General features: G+C 66.5%; 1 protein-coding gene across 2 annotated transcripts in view; it reads right to left on the reverse strand.

The window, feature by feature from the left end:
* NECTIN1 (nectin cell adhesion molecule 1) overlaps positions 1–27,374 on the reverse strand; it is a 70,116-nt gene that overhangs the window by 13,376 nt on the left and 29,366 nt on the right. Inside the window, exons 1-3 of one of the 2 annotated variants that reach the window (XM_079787784.1) lie at positions 19,682–19,824; positions 1,109–1,459; positions 332–634 (exon numbers count right to left, since the gene is read on the reverse strand). In XM_079787784.1, coding sequence (XP_079643910.1) covers positions 332–634; positions 1,109–1,445 — 640 coding nt within the window. In that variant the 5' untranslated portion in view covers positions 1,446–1,459; positions 19,682–19,824. Of the gene's footprint in view, positions 1–331; positions 635–1,108; positions 1,460–19,681; positions 19,825–27,374 lie in introns of those variants that run through there. The other variant, XM_079787783.1, reaches the window with a different exon arrangement.

Genomic DNA, 27,374 nt, shown 5'->3' on the forward strand with positions numbered 1-27,374 from the left:
GAGGAGCGGGACGTGAGGCCAGGGGCCCCAGACGGTGAAGGGGTGGCGTCGACAAGGACACGGAACCGGCCAGAGAGGGAAGCGTGAGGGTGGTAAGCTCACAGAGCAACAAGGGGAATGAGGAGAGGAAGGGTGAGCAAAGGGAGGCGATGCGGAAGAGAGGAGGGGGGACAAATCACCCCCAGAAAGAGAAAAGGAGGAGGAAGAGGGAGAGGGGAGAGGGAAGAAGGAAGGGGAGAGGCGGGGAGGGGAGGAAGGGAGGCCTGGGGAGGGCGGGGCGGGAGGGGACGCGCCCTCCGGGAGGCCTGCCCGCCGCACCGGCCCCGCTCACACTGCACGCGGACGGTGATGCTCTCCCGGAAGCGGTCCAGGTGGTAGTTGACGATGCAGGCCAGGGGCTGCAGGTGGGCCTCCCGGCCGGGCACCAGGCGGTAGCGGCTGACAACGGTCACCGTGCCGTTGGGGTTTCGGACCTCCTGGTACTCAGCCTCCCCCTTCAGCCGCGTTTCCCAGGACAGCACGCCGGGCGGCTTCCCGTTGGCCGAGGTGCAGGTGGCCACCAGGACTTTCTCATCCCGCCCCTTCTCGGCACGAAGCGCGGCCTGGCTGCTCTCGATCCAGTTGGTGGGTTTGGCTGCGGGAAGTGGAGGGAGCCATGGGCCTGGCTCTCCTGCCCGGTCAGAGGGGCCCGGGCGGGATGCCCTGCCTGGCCTCGCTCAGGTCTCCGTGGCTGTCCGATCGCCATGCCCCCGGCACCCCTCCCGGGACTCTGCATGGCCGACCTCATTCCACCATGTGCACCGCCTCGGGCAGGCCCAGGCCTTCTGGGAGGCGTGCCGTGATCCAGGCCATGGCTCCAGCAGCCCTCTCTTTCCTGGGGCTCCTGAGGCTCTGCACGCCTCCAGCCACCCACCAGGGGCCCCACAGTGGGGCTGCAGCCTGAACACTGACCCTCAGCTCCGTCCAGAGCCGAGGCCCTGCCCCAACCCCTAGGAACTGTGGGCAGCCAGGCCAGAGGGACTGGAGGTGCCAGGCCTGGAGCCCCAGAAACACGCGGAGGCCACACCCAGCCCAGGCCCTGCGCACGCGGGCGGGAGGTGGCACTCACCCATCACCGTCAGGTTGAGCTGGCTCTCTCGGTTGCCCGCAGGGAAGGTGGCGAACTCGCAGATGTAGACGCCCTCGTCGTCCAGCTCGAGGCGGGAGAGGCGGATGGTGCCGTCGGTGAAGGAGGGCCGCAGGAACTGCACGCGCTCGCGGTAGGGGGCCAGCACCGAGACGCCCATGGCCGGGTTGAAGATGGCCACGTTCTGCTTGGAGCCGTTGGTCGCCTTCTGCCAGGTGACCTGGGTGATCTTCACGCCGGGCAGCGGGTTGGCGAAGCTGCAGTGCAGCACCACGTCGGTGCCGATGAACCCGGACATGGAGTCATTCACCTGCACCATCTGGGCGTGGGCACCTGGGCGGGGAGGGGGCGGTGGAGGGTCAGCGCCAGGCACACCCTCCACCAGCTCACACAACTGTCTCCTTTCCCGGCAGCCACACTCCCCTTACTCTGTTCTTAAAATACATTTGTGCTGGTTTCAGGGAGGAAGGGACACAGAGAAACATCAATGATGAGAGAATCATGGATCGGCTGCCTCCTGCACGCCCCACACTGGGGATCGAGCCCCCAACCTGGACATGTGCCCTGGCTGGGAATCAAATCATGACCTCCTGGTTCATAGGTTGACACTCAACCACTGAGCCACGCTGACCGGGCATATTCTCCTTATTCTGATTACACACAGAATACGTGCTTGTTATAAGAACACTGGGTGATACTGAGAAATACTGAGACGAGCCCTGGCTGGTGTGGCTCAGTGGATAGAGCATTGGCCTGCAGACTGAAGGGTCCCAGGTTCAATCCCCCAGTGTAGGGCGTGCAGGAGGCAGCTGATCCATGATTCTCTCTGGACATGGATGTTTCTATCTCTCTCTCCTTCTCCCTTCCTCTCTGAAATCAATAAAAATATAGAAAGAAAAAAAAAAAAAGAAGAAAAATACTGAGAAAAAAGTGAGAACCCATGGCCCCGCCACTCAGAAACGCCACTGGTCATCTCGTGGGAACGCCCTCCACGTTCTTCTCTGTAGCTGCCCAGCCATCTACTTACTTTTCCCACAAAATCAAGACCACACTCTGCATGTTGCTCTGTGCTGCCTCTCACTGCTGCTGTGCTGTCAGTATTGCTCCATGGCAGCAAGCACCTGTCCACACCCTCATTTTTTAATTTTTTGTTAATCCCCACCCGAGGACATTTTTCCATTGATTTTAGAGAGAGTGGAAGGGAGAGGGAGAGACAAACATCGCTGTAGAGATACATTGATTGGTTGTTTTCCACAAGCCCCGACCAGGGCCAGGGAGGAGCCTGCAACCAACATACATGCCCTTGACTGGAATCGAACCCAGGACCCTTCAGCCCGCAGGCCAATGCTCTATGCACTGAGCCACACTAGCCAGAGCTCATTTTCCATTTCCAATGAGGGTTGAATACACTGCTCTCAAGCCCAGCCCAGCCGAGTGCCACCGGCTGCTTCGCTTTGCCGGGCTCCTCTGGCCGACGGGGCGGGGAATCCATGGCCTCCGCCTCACAGAGCTGCGAGAACCAAACGGTCTGATGGGTGAGGAACTGAGGAGGCAGGAAGCGCTGGGGACACAGGACCCCGGTGGCTCCTGCTCTCTCCTCCGCAGAGTTCCATCCTGTGTCCGGGTGCACTGGCTCACCGCCCCCTCCCCTCTGACCCAGGGGCAGGCAGAAGCAGGCGCAGCCTTCCGAACCTGCCTGGCTTCTGAGCTTCTCCCGCTCCTCCCGTTTATTCTACCACTAGGTGCTGAGTCCACGTATCAGCACTTGAATCATATGAGCAATTCAGTCCCAGCCCCAAGGAGCAGATGCAGCACTTCCTGCCTCCTACTCATGCAGTTCCCGAGAAGGCCCCCCCCCCCCCCGATAATCCACTCGGCCACCTCCTCTGGGAAGCCCCGATCCTCCAGCTTGAACCCACCAAATCCACGACAGCTCCTTTCCACCTCGTGATGCGGCAGCTCACACCCCTGACACAGTGGGTGCTTGGTAAATACTTGTTCTACAGAAGATTTACAGGTCAGGCCGGCCGGGGAGCGTCAGTGGCTGGAGCGTCGCCCCGACCCGCTGGGATTGCACGTGGCATCCCTGGGCAGGGCGCATACAGAATCAACCAACGAACGCGTAAGTAAGTGGAACAACAAATCTCTCTCTCCCTCTTCCTGTCTCTGAAACCAATCAATAAAAAAATTACTTACAAGTCACCATGGAGAGTGGTGATTTGCAGGAAGGAGGGAGCGATCAGTGGGACCCAATAAATACCCCCCATGGCCCCCCCCCATGGCCTCCCCATGGCCCCCCCCATGGCCCCCCCCATGGCCCCCCCATGGCCCCCCCATGGCCTCCCCCATGGCCCCCCATGCCCCCCCATGGCCTCCCCCATGGCCCCCCCATGGCCTCCCCATGGCCCCCCCCATGGCCTCCCCCATGGCCCCCCATGCCCCCCCATGGCCTCCCCCATGGCCTCCCCCATGGCCCCCCCATGGCCCCCCCCCCAGCTGTTCTGTCCCATCGAGAATGGCTTCTGCTTGCGCTTCCTCAGCCCCCTCACTCGGCCAGCTTGCTGAGCCCCATCAGCCAAAGCGGTGCCGGGCCCTGCGCGGACCCAGAGGCAGCACGGCCTGGAGGCTCCCAGAGGGTCTGGGCTGCCTCTGCCCGTGGGCCCCGGGAGCAGGGCACAGTCCTCTGAAGGCCCCAACGCCATGATCAGGGGAGCGGGCTGCCCCCTCCTCCCCTTACGAGGGTGCAGGCCAGCTCCCTCTAGGCACACAGGGACTCAGGAAATGCTTACGACTAAAGGTCGCTGGTTCCTCCACGCCAGGCCCCTGCCACTCTCTGAAACTCCCGAGGCCCCCTTCTCCCCGCCCGCACGTCCACAGGCCCACCTGGGTTATCCATAGCCCACCCCCAGCTGCCCCCAGTCGGTCTGTGGGTTCCAACATGTCCCTGCAGATGCCCTGCAGGCTGGTGGGCATCTGACAGAGCACCCACAGGAGGCGAGGAGGCCTGGGTCCTATCGGCTCCATCTTGAGCTGCCTGAGACCTGACCAGGAACCCCCTCTGAGCCCCACTTTCTTCTCCGAGTGGCCCTGTCTGAGTCCTTGATCTGTAGCCCAGCGTGGTCAGTGGGCCGGACAGCCCAAGACCCCAGGTGACGGGCGAGGTGGCAGCAGGGAAGTCCTGGGCCCACCCAGGGGAACAGGGGTAGGTGCTCCCTGCCCGTCCCCAGCCTCCACTTGCCAGGCGGGCCCAGCAGCTGAGATAATGCGGGTACAGTTGGGGAACTTTCACCAACAAAGCAGGAACAGGAAAAGCCGGTTGGGAGCGCTTGGGCTGGGTGCAGGCAGGGTGGAGAGAGGGGTGCCCCCAGCAGCCGTCTGGGGGTTGGCGTCGGGCACGGGCACGGGCACGGTGGGGCCTGCAGCAGAACAAGGCCACCCCGGAGGCTGCGACCTCCTCTCCCCACATCTCCCCGCAGGTGTGGGGGCAGCAGGGCCAGTGCCTGGCCACCAGGCTGACACTCACATGGCCTCTTCAGCGGTGACCTGAGCCTGTGGAGCTGAGTGCCAGGGGAGGGCTGGCAGCGCCTGGCGTGGGCGGGAGGGCGCGGCAGGGGCTCGGGCACCCGAGACCCTTCCCACCAGCCGTGCCTCCAGGGCAGGTGTGGCCTCGGGACCCATCCCTACGCTAGGGAGGCCGCGCTCCCAGAAGCCGCCGTGGTGGGCATGAGGAAGGCGCTGGAGCCTGTTCGCTGGGCACAAAGTGGGCTCTCCTGGCCCGTGTTCCTTTGCCCCGGGGAGGGCGGGCCGGGCACAGTGGGTGGGAGGGCCTCCAGGGAGCAGGCGACTCATTCTGATGTGGATCTCTGTGCCCACAGCACTGCTGGCAGGGCCGGGGGGGTGGCCCGGGATGGGCAGGAGGAGCTTGTGGCCATGGGCATGGGGTCACTAGGGGGGCTCAGTAGTGGAACTGGGAGAGGCTGGGAAGACTGGGAAGGTCTGAAGACCCCCCTGCACCCCTCCCCCACCTGCCACGCTTAGGAGCCTGAACCAAGCGTCTGGCCTGGGGCTGCCTGTCCTGGTCAGACGGGCGACCAGGGAGAACGGCCTGCTGTTTACACTGGGAAGACGGGGCCTTTCTGAGGGGGCAGACTCCTGGTGATGCTGACAGGCAGGGCCGAATGCCAGTCACTGAGGGAACAGGGCTCACCACTGCAGGGAAAGGGCAGAAAGCCCCCCTGGCAGCCAGGAGAGTGGCGGGATGGAGGGAGGCCCTCGGACACTGACGGGGATCATCACCCCATCCCAGCCCTCTCCATGGCGTCCAGGCCTCTCCACCAGCGCCCCGGCTCTGACAGCCCGGAAACGGACGCTCTGTCTCATCTGCACTGCCCCCCGCTGCCGCCCGAAGGGCTGTCCAGCCCCTGCCCGCAGCCAGGCGGTGGGGCTGCGGAGCGTTCTCATTCTCCCCGCCACGGGCGAGCTGTGGAACCTTGGACGAATGACTTCACCTCTTTGTGCCTCAATTTGCACTGAGGTTGCACATCTGTAAAATGGGGATCATAATAGCACATACCCCACAAAATCGTAAGGATTAAATGAGTGGGCACATGTGAAACTTAGAGAAGCAGCCCGAAGCACAAATTAAATGCTCAGTAAATGTTAGTTGCTGTCATCGTCACCATCATTGTCACCATCCTCATCATCATCACCATCATTGTCATCGTCACCACCATCATCACCATCACCACCATCACCACTATCACTGTCATCGTCACCATCATTGTCACCATCCTCCTTATCGTCATCACCATCATTGTCACCATCGTCACCATCATCGTCATCACCATCATTGTCACCATCGTCACCATCATCGTCATCACCATCATTGTCACCATCCTCAGTCACCACCATCATCACTGTCGCCACCAGCACCATCACATCCTCTCTCCTCTACGAAGCAGTGGGCTTCCCTTCCTGGAACCTCACTCAGCAGATACCGATGGAGCACCTACCCAGTACGAACCTTGTACTGGGTGCTCCTAGGCCCCCTCTTCCAGGAAGCCCTTCCTACTTAGCTGACATGTATACGTGCGCACACCCTGTTGTTGTGTTTCCTGCTGTGTCACCCCGTCCCCACAGGCTGCAAGCTCCTGCGGGAGGAAGCAGCAGCAGGCCTGGCCTTGGGTTGAGTTGGTCACGTCACAGCAGACCCTGGCAGGGTCCAGAGAGTGGAGAGGACCCCCTGCCTCTTCCTGGTTCCAGCAGCCAGGCCGGTCCACAGCAGGGAGCACGTCTCCCGCCCAGAGGCTCCCCGTGCCTGGGAAGCAGAGGCTGTCCCAGGTGTGGGGATGGGACGCCTCCAATGGCGGCAGGTAGTTCACTGGAACATGCAACCCGCTGTTTTATGGAGAACAGGGTCCAGAGGGGTTGGGCCACTTGCTCAGGGACACAGAGCAGCAGCACCCAGCCGTGTTCTTTCCACCGGCCCGAAACCCATCACTGTCCTCACCGTCACCATCACCACCACCGTCATCAGCGTCACTGCCATCACCATGACCTCTCTCCTCTATGAAGCAGGGAGCTCTCTTCCTGCCATAAAACAGACCCCGCTTCTCAGTCTAACACCCCAGCTCACCCCCCCCCCCCCCCCCCCGCAGAATGTAACCTCAGTACCCACGTCACTTCTTCAGAGAAACGGCTGCAGCCTCGGGCCTGGGGGCCGGGAGCCTGGTAAGTGGGGGTCAGGCGGGGTTCAGAAGCAGGGACTTTGAGCCCAGGAGGGGATCCCTGCAAGAGGCTGCGATGTTCAGAGCAAAAAGGAGCCGGAGAGGTGGGGAGTGGAGGGTGGAGAGGCCCACGGGAGCCTGCGCCCCGGCGGAGGGGTTCCTGCACCCTGGGGACATCCAAGAATGAGCGTTTCCTGACCTAAAGCTCCGGCATCCTTCTTCCCGACCGCCCTGCGCTCCCGGGTCTGGGGCCCCGGCTGGCCTGTGCAGTGCTCGGTGTCCCCGGAGCTCAGGCAGGGCTGCTGCAGGGCTTCTCGGAAGTGCTGAGCCAGCGGCGGGCGCTGGGCGGGCCTGAGACTCACGGGCCGCAAAAGCCCGCGCTCAGCAGCACAGCACAAAGGCTCCTCAGTGTGGCCAGCAACCTGCTCCCGGGCCCTGCCCAGGCCCTGCCGCCGGGCGCTAGTCCCAGGCCGGGGTGGGTGCCCACGCAGCGGGTGCAGCCCAGTGTGCGGAGCGGCTCTGCTTCCCACCCGCGGTGAGCAGCGTCCCCTCCTGCCCCACGCAACCCAGACCCCAGACCCCTGGTCCGGCCAAGCAGGCGGGCCTGGGCCTGCGTGGTGGACGGGAGAGGGCCCAGGGGAGGGCCCGGGGGTTCCTGGCATGGACCCTCCCTTCTGTTCCTCACTCCTTTCCCGAGACTCTGCCCGGGTGCCCGCACTGGGTGGGCAGGAGTGGTGGCCTGGCCCGGGGAAAAGTAGGGGTGCCTGGGGGGGCACTGGGCTCCTCAACAGGGGACCCTCCAAAACCAAACCCTGTGGCCTGGCAGCCCCTCCAGGGCTTTCCAAGGATCTACCTGCCGCCCTCCCCCCTCACCCCCACTGGCAGAGACGAAAAGGGTATCTAGTGAGAAACCCGCTGCGGGCAGGGCGGGCAGGGAGGCCAGGGAGGCCAGAGAGGCCAGGGCGGGCAGGGAGGCCAGGGGGGGCAGGGAGGCCAGAGCAGGCAAGGAGGCCAGGGTGGGCAGGGCGCCTCCAGGAGGTTTTGCAGTCAGTGTCGCTGGGACCCACTGTGCGGCCAGCGAGAACCTGGCACACTCTCACCGAGGTCCTTCCTACTGCCTGTCTCATCCCCACACCCCACATGTCTCCCCACTATCGGGGGGCTCCCACGTGACCAGGCTGCATCCCCAGGTTCCCGTTGGCACCCAGGGTGGTGTCCAAGGTGATCCAGGTCAGAGTGACGAAGCAGCCGCACCCCCACGCCCCTCCCTGGGCTGGGCATGACGAGCGGGCGTGAGCGCTGTGGGCTGGTGCCTGCCGGCGCCCCTGTGCGCCCAGCCACCCGCTCCCCTCGGCCCTGCAGGGCACGGGCGGCCCTGGGGCGGGCCCTGGGGTCTGGGGGGGGGGGGGGGTGCCAGCGGCGCCAGGTGTCTTGGGCCTGAATCCCTTCCACACCCACCTCGCTGCAGGGCTACCTCCCAGGAACCACAGCCAGGGGCTAATTGCTACTGTCAGAGCCAGGCTCCTCTGGGTTTGGGGTCACAGAAACTGCGGCTGCTTTCCCCTTGGCTGACACCCCCACCCCCCAGTCCCCACACGGAGCTGGTTAATGATGGGCTGTGGGGCTGGCGCCGGGCGCCTTAGGCGGGTGAGCTCCCTGCGTGGGATAGGAAGGGGCGCGGCGCCTGGGAAAAGCCCGAGGGAGCGGGAGTGGGAGCCCAGCATCTCCCAGACAGGCCGGGCCAGCCTGCTCCCCGCAGCACGGAAGCCTGGGGGGGGGGGGTCCCTGGGAGTGGCAGGGGGCTGCTCTGGCGAGTCCCGTCTCTCCCGAAACCTGGTAGGACAGGTTGGGGACAGGGATGAATCAGGGGGCTGGGTTTTGCAGGAGCCGACTGCTCGTCTACAGCCTGTCTCATGCTGGTGCCCCATCCCCAAGGCCAGGGCACGGCTGGTCCCGAGCAGTCCAACTAGACCTCGCCCTCAGAACCGGGAGCCGCTTGGCTCTGCCGCTCCCCCCCACCACCTTCAGTCCCCCCCCCCTCCCGCGCCCCCCGCACCTGCCCGTCCTCAGGCCAGGCCTGGCGGGAGGAGAAGGGCACCCACTGAGCATGGAGAGGCAAGCTCTAGCCTCCGCTGCTTGGTCGCTCCCTCCTCTTGGGCCTGAGGCGAGGTGATCTCCCCTCTTTGGCCTCCGTTTCCTTGACGATAGAGGAAAATTGGACCCCATGACCCTGGAGGACGAGGCTTTGGATGTCAAATGTCCAGCTCTGTCTGGGCCCCAGCACCGCACCTTCCCTCCTTCCCTGGACCAGCCTTGGGGACCTCTCCACCTCTGTGTGCTCCCAGACCTCTGTGCACTGCCCACCAACTCCAGGCAGACCTCCTGGATTACACGGAGCGCCAGGGAGGTCCAGGCTGCACAGGGGCAGAGCTGGTCGCCACAGCCATGCAGTCACCAAGGGCAGCGGTTGCCAGCCCCCCGCCCCCGAAGTACCCCCAAGCAGAGTCTCACTTCCTTAGGTTTCAACCCTCGTGGGCTGAACTCTACCTCAGTGACGTGTCAATTCCTTTCCTGTGAACCTTAGGGACCCCCTTCTCATCCCTCCCACCCCATCTTCTCCCCATAGCCTGCCCCTGGCGCGAGCCACAGCCGTCTCTTACCCGGCCTCCTAGAGTAGAACGCCAGGTGTACATCCCTGCGTCCAGCTCCCTGCTCCAACCCACCCTCCACTCCCTAAAACAGAAATCATTCTCTGCAAAATTCTTCCCCGGCTCCCTGCGGCCTCGGGATCAGTTCAAATCCTCCGGCTCCAGACCTCATCTGGGGGATCCAGCCTCCAGCCACCTCCTCCCCTGCTCTCTCCTGCCGCACGGAACAGGCCATCAATTCCGTTAAAAACACCCGCCCGTTACCAGCCCCGTGCTCTTCCTGTCTTGAATGACCTTAGCTTTGACTTCCAACCTTCCTGGAGCCTCTCCTCCAGCCGGTCAGGGGTTCCTGCATCCCGCGGGCACCATCCATCCGCCTTAGCACCTCCCTCGGCCCAGGGCCTGGCGTGGAGTAAGCATCAGAGCTCCCAAGTGGTTGGTGGAGAAACGGGGCCCACTGGGTCCCGGGCCAGGGCCAGCCACTTCTCAGGTCTGACTGTACTTCCTGGGAGTGCTGTCGGCGGGAGGCATGGCCCGTACGGGAGGGCACCGCACAGCGCGGCAGGGGTGGGAAGACAGAGCGGCGAGGCTCATGCCTGCATGGGAGGGGAGCGGGCCAGCACCCGAGTATTCCACTTCTTGACTGAAACCAGGAAGCTACACCCCAAAAGGGTGTAGGTCTGCCTGACCTCTTGCCTGCCCCCCATTCGTGTCCTCTGCTGGCGCCCACTTGCCACTCCTGGATTCCTTTCCTCTCTCCTCTGTCCCAGTTCCCCCTCCTCCTCCACTCCAGGCCATAAGGTGAAACATTCTCCCCTAGTGCGGGCAGCCCCGAGCCCCGCTCCCCAGGTCCGAGGCCTGCAAAGCCTGCAGCTCTCCACTCCACACCCTCCTGGCCTGGTCATTCGAGGCCTCGAAGCCCTGAACAGCCCAGCTCTAAGGCCAGGGTTCAGGGTCCAGGGTTCAGGGGCCTGCCTGTAGCTGATGCCCACCCTCTCCACGCTGACAGCACCGCCTCACAGGACCCACACGGAAGCCTGGATTCCCCACTGCGGGGGGTGGGGTGGGGGGGGTGGTGTTTCTTTGTTTGGTGTGTGTATGTGTGTGTGTGTGTGTGTGTGTGTGTGTGTGTGTGACTCGTATGCATGCACATGAGCATTCCCAATGGACACAGACAGTAGGGGGGTGAGGGCATGTGCTGGGGGCCGGGGGCGGCCGGGGAGAGGTCAATGGGGGAAAAAGGAGACGTGTAATACTTTAAACAATAAAGAATTTAAAAAATTGAAAAAGAAAAAAGAAACATCAGTGATGAGAATCATTGATTGGCTGCCTCTTGCACGCCCCTCACTGAGGATCGAGCCCACAACCCGGACATGTGCCCTGACCAGGAACCGAACCGTGACCTCCTGGGTCATAGGTCGATGCTCAACCCCTGAGCCAGGCCGGCCGGCCGGGTGGGAAGAAGGTTTAGAGAGGGGTTCGGGCAGAGGTGCGGCTCCCTGAGTGCCTGCTCTGGGCCCTGTAGGAGGGCGGTGAGGTGTGCGTGGGGAAGGCGGGGGAGGGGACGGGCCCGCTGCTGTTGGCGTGGGGTATGCTGTGGCATGCCTGTGCCCTCAGAGGGCAGAGCACGGGGAGGGAGGGGGGCGGGGGCGGACAGGGAGGCAGGGCGTGCTCGTGGCTGGCACCCTCGCACAGGGGCAGGAGGCTGCGGAGACGAGGACGAAGATGAAGAAGGAAGTTGGCACCTTCTCGCGGGGAACGGCGACCCCTTTGGAAGGATGTCCACCTCGCCTGGCCCTGCGTGAGGGAAGGCGCCTGCGCTCTCCGCATCAGTGGCAAGCCTGTGCTTAGCTCGTGGCAGGTCTTTCGTATGAAAGGCATTCAGTCTTGCGTTTGCGTGTCTCACCCACCTGCTCTCCTCGGTCCTTCCTGTGACAGGACGGCGGGTGGCAGCCTCACACACACCAGCCCTCCCTGTGGCACTGAGCCCACAGGCCGGCCTGCGCCGGCCCACCCCGCGCCGGTATTTGTTGCTCCCAGCACCTCTGTCCCCGCCCGGCCTCAGCCTCTGCCACCTGGGCTGGCAGCTGTGCCTCAGGCCCCACCACCTCCCGCCTCAGGGGCTGCTCTTAGGCCAGGCTTGCAGGCCAGAACTCTGGCAGGACCCTGGCTGGAGCGGGCGGTGGAGCGGGCGGGACCCTGCAGGTCTCAGGTGCCGGGGGCGTGGGGGGGGTGGGGGGGGGGTGGGGGGGGTGTTGCTGGGACCGGGCAGAAGGCACTGCGTGCGCAGCGTCCACCAGCAGAGGATGTGCTCAGGGCACTGCTGGGGGTGCGGAGGCCTGGGGGGGGGGGCTGGGCCGGCCGAGATGGCCTCTGGACCCCACCCTCTAGGACGGTCGTGGTCTCATGGGCCCCAAGTGCTGAAGGCGTGGCCTCATGCCCACAGCAGTGAGACCCTGGGCCTTGGACAGGAAGAGTGGTCAGCGATCAGGGCCTGTGTGCAGGGAGGTCCCCAGAGGGAGGAGGGTAGTGCACGGGTCTCCTCTGGCCTGGACCCGGGAGGGCAGGAGGGAGCCTGCTCAGATTCCCCGGGGAGCCCTCCCACAACCTGGCCCAGACCCAGTGGCTCAGTCTCCCTTTACACTCCGCCCAGGGCCCTGTCACACTCCCGCCCAAGGCTGTGTCACACTCCCGCCCAGGGCCGCGTCACACTCCCACCCAGGGCCATTCCACACTCCCACCCAGGGCCATTCCACACTCCCACCCAGGGCCATTCCACACTCCCACCCAGGGCCATTCCACACTCCCGCCCAGGGCACTGTCACACTCCCGCCCAAGGCTGTGTCACACTCCCGCCCAGGGCCTGTCACACTCCCGCCCAGGGCCTGTCACACTCCCGCCCAGGGCCCTGTCACACTCCGCCCAGGTCCATTACACACTCCCGCCCAGGGCCTGTCACACTCCCGCCCAGGGCCTGTCACACTCCCGCCCAGGGTCATTCCACACTCCCGCCCAGGTCCATTACACACTCCCGCCCAGGTCCATTACACACTCCCGCCCAGGGTCATTCCACACTCCCGCCCAGGGCCCTGTCACACTCCCGCCCAGGGCCGCGTCACACTCCCGCCCAGGGCCTGTCACACTCCCGCCCAGGGTCATTCCACACTCCCGCCCAGGTCCATTACACACTCCGCCCAGGGCCTGTCACACTCCCGCCCAGGTCCATTACACACTCCGCCCAGGGCCTGTCACACTCCCGCCCAGGGCCCTGTCACACTCCCGCCCAGGGCCGCGTCACACTCCCGCCCAGGGCCGCGTCACACTCCCGCCCAGGGCCTGTCACACTCCGCCCAGGGCCATTCCACACTCCCGCCCAGGCCCTGTCACACTCCCGCCCAGGGCCCTGTCACACTCCCGCCCAGGGCCTGTCACACTCCCGCCCAGGTCCATTCCACACTCCCGCCCAGGCCCTGTCACACTCCCGCCCAGGGCCCTGTCACACTCCCGCCCAGGGCCATGTCACACTCCCGCCCAGGGCCCTGTCACACTCCCGCCCAGGGCCTGTCACACTCCCGCCCAGGGCCTGTCACACTCCCGCCCAGGGCCTGTCACACTCCCGCCCAGGGCCTGTCACACTCCGCCCAGGGCCATTACACACTCCCGCCCAGGGCCTGTCACACTCCCGCCCAGGGCCATTCCACACTCCCGCCCAGGCCCTGTCACACTCCCGCCCAGGGCCATTACACACTCCCGCCCAGGGCCTGTCACACTCCCGCCCAGGGCCATTCCACACTCCCGCCCAGGGCCGTGTCACACTCCGCCCAGGGCCATTACACACTCCCGCCCAGGCCCTGTCACACTCCCGCCCAGGGCCATTACACACTCCCGCCCAGGGCCTGTCACACTCCGCCCAGGGCCTGTCACACTCCCGCCCAGGGTCATTCCACACTCCCGCCCAGGGCCTGTCACACTCCCGCCCAGGGCCGTGTCACACTCCGCCCAGGGCCGTGTCACACTCCCGCCCAGGGCTTGTCACACTCCCGCCCGGGGCCTGTCACACTCCCGCCCAGGGCCTGTCACACTCCCGCCCGGGGCCTGTCACACTCCCGCCCAGGGCCATTACACACTCCCGCCCAGGGCCCTGTCACACTCCCGCCCAGGGCCCTGTCACACTCCCGCCCAGGGCCTGTCACACTCCCGCCCAGGGCCTGTCACACTCCCGCCCAGGGCCCTGTCACACTCCCGTCCAGGGCCATTCCACACTCCCGCCCAGGGCCATTCCACACTCCCGCCCGGGGCCTGTCACACTCCCGCCCAGGGCCTGTCACACTCCCGCCCAGGGCCATTCCACACTCCCGCCCGGGGCCTGTCACACTCCCGCCCAGGGCCTGTCACACTCCCGCCCAGGGCCATTCCACACTCCCGCCCAGGGCCTGTCACACTCCCGCCCAGGGCCTGTCACACTCCCGCCCAGGGCCCTGTCACACTCCCGCCCAGGGCCCTGTCACACTCCCGCCCAGGGCCGTGTCACACTCCCGCCCAGGGCCTGTCACACTCCCGCCCGGGGCCTGTCACACTCCCGCCCAGGGCCTGTCACACTCCCGCCCAGGGCCTGTCACACTCCCGCCCAGGGCCTGTCACACTCCCGCCCAGGGCCTGTCACACTCCCGCCCAGGGCCTGTCACACTCCCGCCCAGGGCCTGTCACACTCCCGCCCAGGGTCATTCCACACTCCCGCCCAGGTCCATTACACACTCCAGCCCAGGTCCATTACACACTCCCGCCCAGGTCCATTCCACACTCCCGCCCAGGGCCCTGTCACACTCCCGCCCAGGGCACTGTCACACTCCCGCCCAGGGCACTGTCACACTCCCGCCCAGGGCCCTGTCACACTCCCGCCCAGGGCCCTGTCACACTCCCGCCCAGGGCACTGTCACACTCCCGCCCAGGGCCCTGTCACACTCCCGCCCAGGGCCTGTCACACTCCCGCCCAGGGCCATGTCACACTCCCGCCCAGGGCCCTGTCACACTCCCGCCCAGGGCCTGTCACACTCCCGCCCAGGCCCTGTCACACTCCCGCCCAGGGCCTGTCACACTCCCGCCCGGGGCCTGTCACACTCCCGCCCAGGGCCCTGTCACACTCCCGCCCAGGGCCTGTCACACTCCCGCCCAGGGCCTGTCACACTCCCGCCCAGGGCCTGTCACACTCCCGCCCAGGCCCTGTCACACTCCCGCCCAGGGCCATTCCACACTCCCGCCCAGGCCCTGTCACACTCCCGCCCAGGGCCATTCCACACTCCCGCCCAGGGCCATTCCACACTCCCGCCCAGGGCCGTGTCACACTCCGCCCAGGGCCATTACACACTCCCGCCCAGGCCCTGTCACACTCCCGCCCAGGGCCGTGTCACACTCCCGCCCAGGGCCTGTCACACTCCCGCCCGGGGCCTGTCACACTCCCGCCCGGGGCCTGTCACACTCCCGCCCAGGGCCTGTCACACTCCCGCCCAGGGCCTGTCACACTCCCGCCCAGGGCCTGTCACACTCCCGCCCAGGGTCATTCCACACTCCCGCCCAGGTCCATTACACACTCCTGCCCAGGTCCATTACACACTCCCGCCCAGGTCCATTCCACACTCCCGCCCAGGGCACTGTCACACTCCGCCCAGGGTCATTCCACACTCCCGCCCAGGGCCTGTCACACTCCCGCCCAGGGTCATTCCACACTCCCGCCCAGGTCCATTACACACTCCTGCCCAGGTCCATTACACACTCCCGCCCAGGTCCATTCCACACTCCCGCCCAGGGCACTGTCACACTCCGCCCAGGGTCATTCCACACTCCCGCCCAGGGCCCTGTCACACTCCCGCCCAGAGCCCTGTCACACTCCCGCCCAGGGCCATTACACACTCCCGCCCAGAGCCCTGTCACACTCCCGCCCAGGTCCATTCCACACTCCCGCCCAGGGCACTGTCACACTCCCGCCCAGGGCCTGTCACACTCCCGCCCAGGGCCTGTCACACTCCCGCCCAGGGCCTGTCACACTCCCGCCCAGGGCCATTCCACACTCCCGCCCAGGGTCATTCCACACTCCCGCCCAGGGCCCTGTCACACTCCCGTCCAGGGTCATTCCACACTCCCGCCCAGGGCCTGTCACACTCCCGCCCAGGGCCGTGTCACACTCCCGCCCAGGGCCATTACACACTCCCGCCCAGGGCCTGTCACACTCCCGCCCAGGGTCATTCCACACTCCCGCCCAGGGTCATTCCACACTCCCGCCCAGGGCCCTGTCACACTCCCGTCCAGGGTCATTCCACACTCCCGCCCAGGGCCTGTCACACTCCCGCCCAGGGCCCTGTCACACTCCCGCCCAGAGCCATTCCACACTCCCGCCCAGGGCCCTGTCACACTCCCGCCCAGGGCCATTACACACTCCCGCCCAGGGCCCTGTCACACTCCCGCCCAGGGCCATTACACACTCCCGCCCAGGGCCTGTCACACTCCCGCCCGGGGCCTGTCACACTCCCGCCCAGGGCCATTACACACTCCCGCCCAGGCCCTGTCACACTCCCGCCCAGGCCCTGTCACACTCCCGCCCAGGCCCTGTCACACTCCCGCCCAGGGCCGTGTCACACTCCGCCCAGGGCCGTGTCACACTCCCGCCCAGGGCCTGTCACACTCCCGCCCGGGGCCTGTCACACTCCCGCCCAGGGCCATTACACACTCCCGCCCAGGGCCTGTCACACTCCCGCCCGGGGCCTGTCACACTCCCGCCCAGGGCCATTACACACTCCCGCCCAGGCCCTGTCACACTCCCGCCCAGGGCCGTGTCACACTCCCGCCCAGGGCCGTGTCACACTCCGCCCAGGGCCGTGTCACACTCCCGCCCAGGGCCTGTCACACTCCCGCCCGGGGCCTGTCACACTCCCGCCCAGGGCCATTACACACTCCCGCCCAGGCCCTGTCACACTCCCGCCCAGGGCCGTGTCACACTCCGCCCAGGGCCGTGTCACACTCCCGCCCAGGGCCTGTCACACTCCCGCCCGGGGCCTGTCACACTCCCGCCCAGGTCCATTACACACTCCCGCCCAGGGCCATTACACACTCCCGCCCAGGCCCTGTCACACTCCCGCCCAGGGCCGTGTCACACTCCCGCCCAGGGCCGTGTCACACTCCGCCCAGGGCCGTGTCACACTCCCGCCCAGGGCCTGTCACACTCCGCCCAGGGCCGTGTCACACTCCCGCCCAGGGCCTGTCACACTCCCGCCCGGGGCCTGTCACACTCCGCCCAGGGCCGTGTCACACTCCCGCCCAGGGCCTGTCACACTCCCGCCCGGGGCCTGTCACACTCCCGCCCAGGTCCATTACACACTCCCGCCCAGGGCCATTACACACTCCCGCCCAGGCCCTGTCACACTCCCGCCCAGGGCCCTGTCACACTCCCGCCCAGGTCCATTACACACTCCAGCCCAGGGCCATTACACACTCCCGCCCAGGCCCTGTCACACTCCCGCCCGGGGCCTGTCACACTCCCGCCCAGGTCCATTACACACTCCCGCCCAGGCCCTGTCACACTCCCGCCCAGGCCCTGTCACACTCCCGCCCAGGGCCGTGTCACACTCCCGCCCAGGTCCATTACACACTCCAGCCCAGGTCCATTACACACTCCCGCCCAGGCCCTGTCACACTCCCGCCCAGGGCCCTGTCACACTCCCGCCCAGGGCCGTGTCACACTCCCGCCCAGGCCCTGTCACACTCCCGCCCAGGCCCTGTCACACTCCCGCCCAGGGCCTGTCACACTCCGCCCAGGGCCGTGTCACACTCCCGCCCAGGGCCTGTCACACTCCCGCCCGGGGCCTGTCACACTCCCGCCCAGGTCCATTACACACTCCCGCCCAGGGCCATTACACACTCCCGCCCAGGCCCTGTCACACTCCCGCCCAGGGCCGTGTCACACTCCGCCCAGGGCCGTGTCACACTCCCGCCCAGGGCCTGTCACACTCCGCCCAGGGCCTGTCACACTCCCGTCGGTTTCCGTCTCCAAAAGCCTACCTTGCAAGCCTAGGAGCTCGCCCCTGGGCCTCAGTGGAGGCAGCATCTTACCCAGTCCCACGCTCATTCGCCCTCTTTCATGGGCTGGCAGAGCAGGCGGACAAGAGGAGGCAGCAGGGAGCAGGGGACTGGCGTAGGCTCTGGGTCACATTTGCTCTTTGATTAGCTTTCCTCAGCTGGTGTGGCCCCAAGAGCCCCTACAGGGTCTCCCACAGGAGGGCTGTGGGGCGGGGGGCAGGACAGCGGGCCCCCAGGTCAGTCAGAGCCTCAGGCCTGCTGAGTGGAGAGGAGGAGGCAAACCCTTAGTTCTCACTGGCCCTTGGCTGATGGGTGAACACGAACCCCACAGAGGAGAGGCCTCCTGAGGACTGACATTCAGGCTGACGTCCAGGGAGCATCTGACAGGTGGACACTGGGGCCTGGGGCGGGGTGGACACTGGGGGCCCGGGGTGGGGTGGACACTGGGGCCCGAGGCGGGGTGGACACTGGGGGCCCGGGGCGGGGTGGACACAGGGGCCCGGGGCGGGGTGGACGCTGGGGGCCCGGGGCGGGGTGGACACTGGGGGCCCAGGGCGGGGTGGACACTGGGGGCCCGGGGCGGGGTGGACACAGGGGCCCGGGGCGGGGTGGACACAGGGGCCCGGGGCGGGGTGGACACAGGGGCCCGGGGCGGGGTGGACACAGGGGCCCGGGGCGGGGTGGACACAGGGGCCCGGGGCGGATGAGAGAGGTGAGCGAACTTGGGGAAAGGGAGGGAGAAGTCTTCCCATAGCCCCTCGGTCACCGTGAGAACCCTCCCCCCCCCCCACTCCACCTGCTGTCCCCACGAGAAACAGACCTCTCACTCCAAATACAAGCAACAGGTGCTGGATCCCCCACGTCCCACCTTACTGGACACGTCCCAGTGTGAACCCCAAGAAGCACCCCCCGGCCCCTCACGTGAACCCCCACACCAGCCCAGCCCAGTCCCCACCTCAGTGCCAATCTGGACCCGAGACCTGGGTGGTGACCCCCCTCCGGGCGGCGGCCGGTCCCGGGTTCTAACCACTCATGCAGAGCCCACATGTGGCGATCTCAGCCCGAATCTCCCCTCGCTCCGGGGGGCGGGGGCTCAGCTGGTGGCAGTCAAGCTCCCAGCGTCCTTCCCACCTGACAGTTCTCCCCTCGGGTGGTCCGAGAAGGCGGGTCTGCACAGGGTCCTGACCTCGTGTGGCTGGGCCTGGAGGCCACCCCTGTGGTGGCGTCTGATCTCCATCGCCTGACTGGGGCCCCCGGCTTCCCCACTCTGCTCCCGCCCCCGAGCGGAGCCTCAGGAACAAGCCCAGGCCTGGGGAGCCCTCCTGGCCTGGGCCTTGCCGCCCGCAGGAGGCGGGGAAGGGCAGTGCGAGGCCCATGCTTTGCCGTTGGTCCTGCTGCTCATTTCAGTGTAGGAGCCACACACAAGTCCACACACAACCTTCCCTGAACCCCAGCCTTCTCACCTGCCAGCTGGGCTGAGATCAGCCGCTCAGGCGCTGGGGTGAGGAAGGGGAGGGGCCCTGCGGAGAGACCCCCAGCTCTGGGGTCCCCTGGGGCCTCTCCCGCCTGGCCCACTGCGCCCCCGCACGCTGCCCTGCCCCTCCCCACGCCTCTCCTCCGCTCCCTGCTCAGCAGCACTGAGGTCATCACCTTCCTGGCAAAATGCTGAGGGAGCAGCCCTGCCGTCCCAGCCGCCCGCGCCTCCGGCAGGGCCTGTGGGTTGCTGGGACCCGAGAGGTGGGAGGGGAAACCCTGAGCGGCTCACTCCCCAGCCGCCCCCCTCCAGTCCAGTCCCGGGCAGCCCATGGCCGCCCCTCTCCAGTCCAGTCCCGCTCACTCCCCAGCCGCCCCCCTCCAGTCCAGTCCCGGGCAGCCCATGGCCGCCCCTCTCCAGTCCAGTCCCGCTCACTCCCCAGCCGCCCCCCTCCAGTCCAGTCCCGGGCAGCCCATGGCCGCCCCTCTCCAGTCCAGTCCCGCTCACTCCCCAGCCGCCCCCCTCCAGTCCAGTCCCGGGCAGCCCATGGCCGCCCCCCTCCAGTCCAGTCCCGGGCAGCCCATGGCCGCCAGCGCAGGGGTCTCTCCCCGCCTCCCGCCTCCCGCCTCCCTCTGCCCACCAGCAGTCTCTCAGGAGCCTCGCCCAGCCTGCCTCCCGCTCAGGCTTGTCAGGGTTTCAGGAGTCACTGGGTAGGGGCCGGCGTGCCAGGGCCTGCTCCCGGGCTGCCTGCAGGAACAGCAGGCACGTAGGCACAGGCGCTGTGCCCGGGCACAGGGCAGCAGCCCCGCCTCCGGGCACTTGCTTCCTCCTTCCCAGCTCGTCACTCAGCCCATCCCGTGCCCGCCTGCCCTGCCCCCACGCTGCCCAGAAGGGCCGTGGCCGAGATGTGTGTGTGTGTGTGGGGGGGGGGGGCAGGGAGTACACCCCGTGTTCTTCCATTCAGAGAAGGGTGCTGCCTGCTTCCCTGGAGCCCCCAGGCCTGGGCCCTCTCCTTGGTGGTAGAATCAGGGGCCTCCCATGCTGCCCGTCCCTGGGAGAGGGAGGAGGCATGGTGTTCCCGCTGCCCGCACTGCCCGATGGCACGCACGCACGGTGACCACCTGTGACCGCTGACCTGTGCCGCCCAGGTGATGTCTGCGTGTATCGGCTCGGTCGGCCCCACCCCTCCGGAGCGCCTGTCCCATTCGGTCTCATCTGGGAGAGGAGGAAACGGGGGGGGGGGGGGGGGGAGTGACCTGCCTGCAGCACAGCCCACGGTGCTGCGGCCACGGCAGCCGGCCCCTCTCCTTCCGGCCGACGCGAGGCTGGCACACCGGCCCAGCCCCACACCGTGAGGGACACGCCACACGGGGACGCCTGTCTGTCAGCAGCCACAGTGATGGGCCACGGCCACCCCCCACCTCTGACCTGTACACGAGGCTGAGAACCCCATTGTATGGGGCAGCCGGGCCCAGGGGCACGCCAAACCCAGAAACCATTTCCCCGCGCCCTCTCCACCTGGTCCCGGAGCTAAGAACCGGGGTTCCAGTCCAGGCCTGCCTCCCTGGCTGTGGGTCCCCCCTGCCCTGGCTCCCCGCCTCTGGGCTGTGGGGCTGGAAGGACCAGGTGTGCCCAGGCGAAGGGTCCGGAAGGCTGACAAAGCGCCCGTGGCGTGCCAGCCGCTTCCCTATGTCTCGGTCTCCACACGCATCCCAGGAGGGTCCCTCAGCGTCCGGCCCAGAGGGGCAGACGGCCACCCCACTCTGTCCTTTCCCCAGGCCCCAGAAATGTGGTTTGTTATTCTTTTCCTTCTTGTCTTCCTCCTGCTCCCCCGCCGGGCAGGCACTGCCCACCCCCAGCCCCGCTTGCCCTCGCCACTCAGGGGGACTGGCTGCCCTGAAGCCCAGACCAGGCACCGGGGGCTGATGGACACTCTGCAGGGCGCCCCCCGCCCCCCAAGAGGGCCTGGAGGGCGCTGTGGGCGGCCCCCCTCAGAGCTCCAGGCGAGCAGGGAGCTCGGACACACCTCCCAGCCGTGCCACCAGCAGGCTCCGCTGCGGCTGCCGGGACGGCAGCGCCAAGGAGCGTCGGTAGCAGCGAGGCCTGCGTGGTTGGGGCCCCGGGCTCAGGGCTCACAGTGCTGCCTCCGCCGGGAATGCTGGGAACGGGGTGGGGGGTCTCTCTCTGGGGCACCTGCACATGTCACCCTGGCTAACGGCTCCTGGCTCCCAAAGGCCCCCACAAATGCTAACTGGGTTTATGACGGGGTAATTCAGGATTCTGTTGGAACACTGACATCCTGTGAGTGAACTTTATGTATAAACTAGAGGCCCAGTGCACGAATTCGTGCACGGATGGGTCAGGCTGGCCAGGCTGGCCGGGGGTAGGGGCCACAGGTGGTTGGCAGGCCAGCCCCCCCCCCCCCCCCGCCTCGTCGAACTCCCGGTCGAAGGGGCAATTTGCATATTCGCCTTTTATTAGATAGGACAGTCAGAGGGACAGAGAACTCACAGTGGACCCAGGACGAGCTTGGGGTGGAGGGAGGACAGGCGCGCCCGTCAGCCGTCCTGCGTGCGGGAGAAGGGGCGGTGCCAGGAAAAGCACCTGTCGGAGGCTGCCATGACGTTGGTGGGGGTGGAGCTGGGCCCCGCTCCTAACTCGTGGCCACGAGCGCCTCAGGGCGGAGGGTCTCCCTCTGTGTGGGCCTCTGTGTGGGTCTCTGTGGCTGCAGAGGCCCAGCCTCTGGGTCAGTGGGTACCCAACAGCTCATCAGCCCATCAGGCCGAGCAGCAGGGGGCGGGAGTGGAGGGCCACCCCTCCGCCCCCTCCAGGGGGAGCTCTCCCCCGCGGTCCACACGGAAAGGGCTGGTGAGGCGTGTTTCCCGCGTGGCTCACCCCAGCCTCCCCTGAAATGCTGGGAGGACGCGGAAGGGGCAGACAGCTGCCCCGGGAACTTCATGGGGACCTAGAGGTTGGTGCTCTTTGGGGAGGAAGGAGATTGGGGGAAACATGAGATAAGAAGGGCAAAGAGAGGACTGCCTGCCTGGGGGGATATCTGGTCCATGTTCCCCCACGGCCTCGATAATGCCTCCACGCTGGGGCCACCTCCTGTGCTCAGCTGCCCACAGACCCCTTCTCCTCCCAGCGGTTCCTCCCTCACCCCCTCGCCTCCACTCTCACGTCCCCCTCCCCTCCAACCTCCCCTCCACTCTCCCCTCCTCCCTCACCTCCCAGCGGCTCCTCCCCTCCACTCTCATGTCCCCCTCCCCTCCACCCTCCCCTCCACTCTCCCCTCCTCCCTCACCTCCCAGCGGCTCCTCCCTCCACCCTCCCCTCCACTCTCCCCTCCTCCCTCACCTCCCAGCGGCCCCTCCCCTCCACCCTCCCCTCCACTCTCACCTCCTCCCTCAGCTCCTCTCAGGGCCCAGCCACGCCAGCCCCCTCATGGACGCATTGGACTTGACTTCCTCTGAATTTCTGGAACACAGCTCCCTTATCGCCTGATCCTCATGCAGATCAACCAGGTCACCCACTTATCTGGAACCCTGGCCCCGAGAACACCAGACGGGCCTGGGCTGAGCACTCACTACCTGAGAGGGACGGTTAGGCACCGACGTTCATCCTTCTCACAGAGCCCCCGCAGTGCTGCAGCTGCTGGGAAACGCAGGCTCAGGCAGGCAAAGTGGTCCATCCGCTCTCCACGGCCTTGGAGCAGGCCCAGCTCCCCATCAGCCCACAGCCGGCCCTGACGTATGCCCAGGTCTCAGGCCCAGCTCCCCATCAGCCCACAGCCGGCCCTGACGTATGCCCAGGTCTCAGGCCCTGGTCCCCATCAGCCCACAGCCTGTCCCTGACGTATGCCCAGGTCTCAGGGCCCTGGTCCCCATCGGCCCACAGCCCGTCCCTGACGTATGCCCAGGTCTCAGGCCCAGCTCCCCGTCAGCCCACAGCCCGTCCCTGACGTATGCCCAGGTCTCAGGCCCTGGTCCCCATCGGCCCACAGCCGGCCCTGACGTATGCCCAGGTCTCAGGCCCAGCTCCCCATCAGCCCACAGCCGGCCCTGACGTATACCCAGGTCTCAGGCCCAGTTCCCCGTCAGCCCACAGCCTGTCCCTGACGTATGCCCAGGTCTCAGGCCCAGCTCCCCATCAGCCCACAGCCGGCCCTGACGTATGCCCAGGTCTCAGGCCCAGCTCCCCGTCAGCCCACAGCCCGTCCCTGACGTATGCCCAGGTCTCAGGCCCTGGTCGCCATCGGCCCAAAGCCCGTCCCTGACGTATGCCCAGGTCTCAGGCCCTGGTCCCCACGTCCACAGCCTGATCCTGACATATGCCCAGGTCTCAGGCCCAGCTCCCCATCAGCCCACAGCCGGCCCTGACGTATGCCCAGGTCTCAGGCCCAGTTCCCCGTCAGCCCACAGCCTGTCCCTGACGTATGCCCAGGTCTCAGGCCCTGGTCCCCATCAGCCCACAGCCTGTCCCTGACGTATGCCCAGGTCTCAGGCCCAGCTCCCCCTCAGCCCACAGCCCGTCCCTGACGTATGCCCAGGTCTCAGGCCCAGCTCCCCGTCAGCCCACAGCCCGTCCCTGACGTATGCCCAGGTCTCAGGCCCAGCTCCCCGTCAGCCCACAGCCCGTCCCTGACGTATGCCCAGGTCTCAGGCCCAGCTCCCCGTCAGCCCACAGCCCGTCCCTGACGTATGCCCAGGTCTCAGGCCCTGGTCCCCGTCAGCCCACAGCCCGTCCCTGACGTATGCCCAGGTCTCAGGCCCTGGTCCCCACGTCCACAGCCTGATCCTGACATATGCCCAGGTCTCAGGCCCAGCTCCCCATCAGCCCACAGCCGGCCCTGACGTATGCCCAGGTCTCAGGCCCAGTTCCCCGTCAGCCCACAGCCTGTCCCTGACGTATGCCCAGGTCTCAGGCCCTGGTCCCCATCAGCCCACAGCCTGTCCCTGACGTATGCCCAGGTCTCAGGCCCAGCTCCCCCTCAGCCCACAGCCCGTCCCTGACGTATGCCCAGGTCTCAGGCCCAGCTCCCCGTCAGCCCACAGCCCGTCCCTGACGTATGCCCAGGTCTCAGGCCCAGCTCCCCGTCAGCCCACAGCCCGTCCCTGACGTATGCCCAGGTCTCAGGCCCAGCTCCCCCTCAGCCCACAGCCTGTCCCTGACGTATGCCCAGGTCTCAGGCCCAGCTCCCCGTCAGCCCACAGCCCGTCCCTGACGTATGCCCAGGTCTCAGGCCCTGGTCCCCATCGGCCCACAGCCCGTCCCTGACGTATGCCCAGGTCTCAGGCCCAGCTCCCCGTCAGCCCACAGCCCGTCCCTGACGTATGCCCAGGTCTCAGGCCCTGGTCTCCATCGGCCCACAGCCTGTCCTTGACGTATGCCCAGGTCTCAGGCCCTGGTCCCCGTCAGCCCACAGCCCGTCCCTGACTTATGCCCAGGTCTCAGGCCCTGGTCCCCGTCAGCCCACAGCCCGTCCCTGACATATGCCCAGGTCTCAGGGCCTGGTCCCCATCGGCCCACAGCCCGTCCCTGACGTATACCCAGGTCTCAGGCCCTGGTCCCCATCGGCCCACAGCCCGTCCCTGACGTATGCCCAGGTCTCAGGCCCAGCTCCCCGTCAGCCCACAGCCCGTCCCTGACGTATGCCCAGGTCTCAGGGCCCCGTCCCCATGTCCACAGCAGCCCGTGGGCACTCCCACCACATTCCCATGCAGGTCCTACTGCCACCGAGACACGTGATTGCTGATGTCCCTGCACACGGCACACGGCACACGGCAGGACGGGAAGACCATGATTCGTGTTTGCTCACTGACCCCAGAGCCGGGCTAGACAGTCAAAGCTCCGAGAAGGGACTCAGGGACACGGGCCCTGTTGGCTTTAACCACGACTTCCCAGGAAGCCAGGGCCACAGGCGAGCAGGCCCTGGAGGCGGCCGGGGCTGTCTGCCCAAGGGAGGGTCCCTCGGAGAGGACGGCTGAGCCCCGCGTGTGGGCCCGGCGTCCGACTCCAGCCCATGGAGGTGGGAGACCCTCCCTTTGCCGGCCCAGCCCGCCCACCTGGTGCCTCGCTCCCTACAGGAAGGTGCTGCCGCCCATTCTGCAGATGTTGGCATCGAGGCCCAGAGGGGACGGGACCTCCTGAGGGTACACCCGACATGGACAAAAAGCCACGGCGAGGGCTGCAGTCTCCAGCCCTTCACCGTTCTGGTCCCACCGGGACAGGGGAGAGGCTGGGCAGAGGCAGACCCTGCGCGGGGAGCCCGTGGGCGGGATCTTTGGAAGGCAGGCGGCGGCCCATGCCCACTCGGAGGCTCAGAATGGCCCGGGTCAGGGGACACGGCAGCACCCCTCCGCCCACAGCCCCCCACTCGGCCTCAGCAGCCCCAGGCTGGGCTCCTTTGGATACATCTTAATCGGACGATGGGGGGTGGCGGGGAGGCGTGCTCTGGGGTTCACCACACCGGCCTGGGGGTGGAGGCGGGTGAGGGAGGGAAGCCTAGAGAAGCAGGTCAGAGCAAATCCTCCCACGGGCCCCACCCCACCCCACCCCACCCCACCCCCACTGAGCGGCAGGCAGCCTGGAGCCGGCAGGACCAGAACCCGGCACCCTGTCCTGACACGTCCCAGAGTGGGAGGTGAGGGATGAGTCAGGGCTGGGGGTGGGGAGTGGGGGGACAGAGAGGCTGGTGGGGGCTGGGAGAGCTGTCTGCCTCGGAGGACATGGGGCCCGGCTGGAGGAACCCGGAAGGAGGAGGGCTCCCGGGACTGGGATGAAGCAGAGCTGGCTCTGGGAGTCTGCCCACAGCCCGCCTCCCGGGCTCCCTGAAAGGGGGCGGGGTGCTGCTGGCCGCAGACAGAAGCGAGGGGAGCGGCCTCAGCTTCCACTGTCTGGGCACAGCCTCCCCAAGGCCTGATGGTGGTGAGAGAGCAGCGCCCTTCACCCCAACAATGAGCTACAATCAGCAGGAGGCCTGGCGGCCGGGGTTGGGGGTGGGGTGGCTATTTTTATATCCCATTTCCCACCCCCTCCTTGCCTCCCGTCAGGCCTGGCAACTCGGGGTCCTGCCCACCTGGTCAAAGACTGGCCTGGGGAGGGGCAGGCCCATGCCCTCTCAGTGGGGGCGCGGGCGTGGGCGTGGGGGGTGGGGAGGTCAGGGAGACGATGAGGCTGGGAGATGCTTTGAACCCAAGAAAGAAGGTGGGAACTGGTTCTTGACTCATGGTAGAAAGGGGGGGCAGGGCTTGTGCCGTATTATTTTGTCTTTTATGACTTGTGAACTCAAGCAATTAAAACATGCACCTTGTTTTACACGGCCTGCCCTGCTGTCCCTTCTTCTTGCTCCAGCCCTGGCCCACCATAAGGGTGGGCGTTTCACAGCAACTTTTTATCTTCCAAGTGATTGGAGAGATTGGGTTCCTAAAGTCTTACAAGGCTCAGAGCCCTCAACCCCCTTATGGCTCCCCCATCCCTACCAATAGATCCTGGAGGGCAGCATCGGTCCCAGGTGCCTGCCTCCCGAAGCGAGCTACTTTATTCCCCCAATACTGACGAACAGCTATGCAGCAGGCCCTGGGATGCATCTCCCGTTCAGGGTCGATCACACTTTTACTCCCATTCTTTCGTTTTGTTTTGTTTTGAAATATATATTGATTGATTTCAGAGAGGAAGGGAGAGAGAAACATCAATGATGAGAGAGAATCATGGATCGGCTGCCTCCTGCACGCCCCCCACTGGGGATCGAGCCCACACCAGGAATCCAACCGTGACCTCCTGGTTCATAGGTCGACGCTCAACCACCAAGCCACGCCGGCCGGCTACTCGCATCCTCTGGAGCAAGGACTGCTGTCCCGTCTTGGAGAGGAGGAGCCGGAGGCTCGGGGCTGAGAAGCCGTCCAGCTGCACGTGCACAGCGGGCAGCACCGTGCCGGCTCTCAGACGAGCCCACGCTGCCTTGCGGCTGCGGTTAGAGCCTCTCCTGCCCACATGTGCCGGCCTCGGCGGACATGGGGACCGTGGCTCCCGGCTGACGGGCAGGTGGGACAGACGTGCTGACGTGAGCAGGACGGGTGTCCGCAGAGGACAGGGCGAGCATTAGAAGCCGAAGCCGGTGGTGACCTGCCCGTCCAGGTCTCCGCGCAGCCGTCCTGAGCGCGGGAAAGGAAACGGGGCGAGGACTGGGGTTCTGGAGCGGCTGAGCTCTCGCCACGAGCCAGCTGGTGCCGGAGCAGAGGGCTGGGCCCGCCCCTGCCCAGGCCCTGCCCGGCTGGCGCACGGCCCCGGGCAGCAGCTGGCGAGGCATCCCGAGTGGACCTGGACCAGGCAGT

This window comes from Cnephaeus nilssonii (assembly GCF_951640355.1).
Source record: "Cnephaeus nilssonii genome assembly, chromosome: 13".
Classification (NCBI taxonomy): Eukaryota; Metazoa; Chordata; class Mammalia; order Chiroptera; family Vespertilionidae; genus Cnephaeus; species Cnephaeus nilssonii.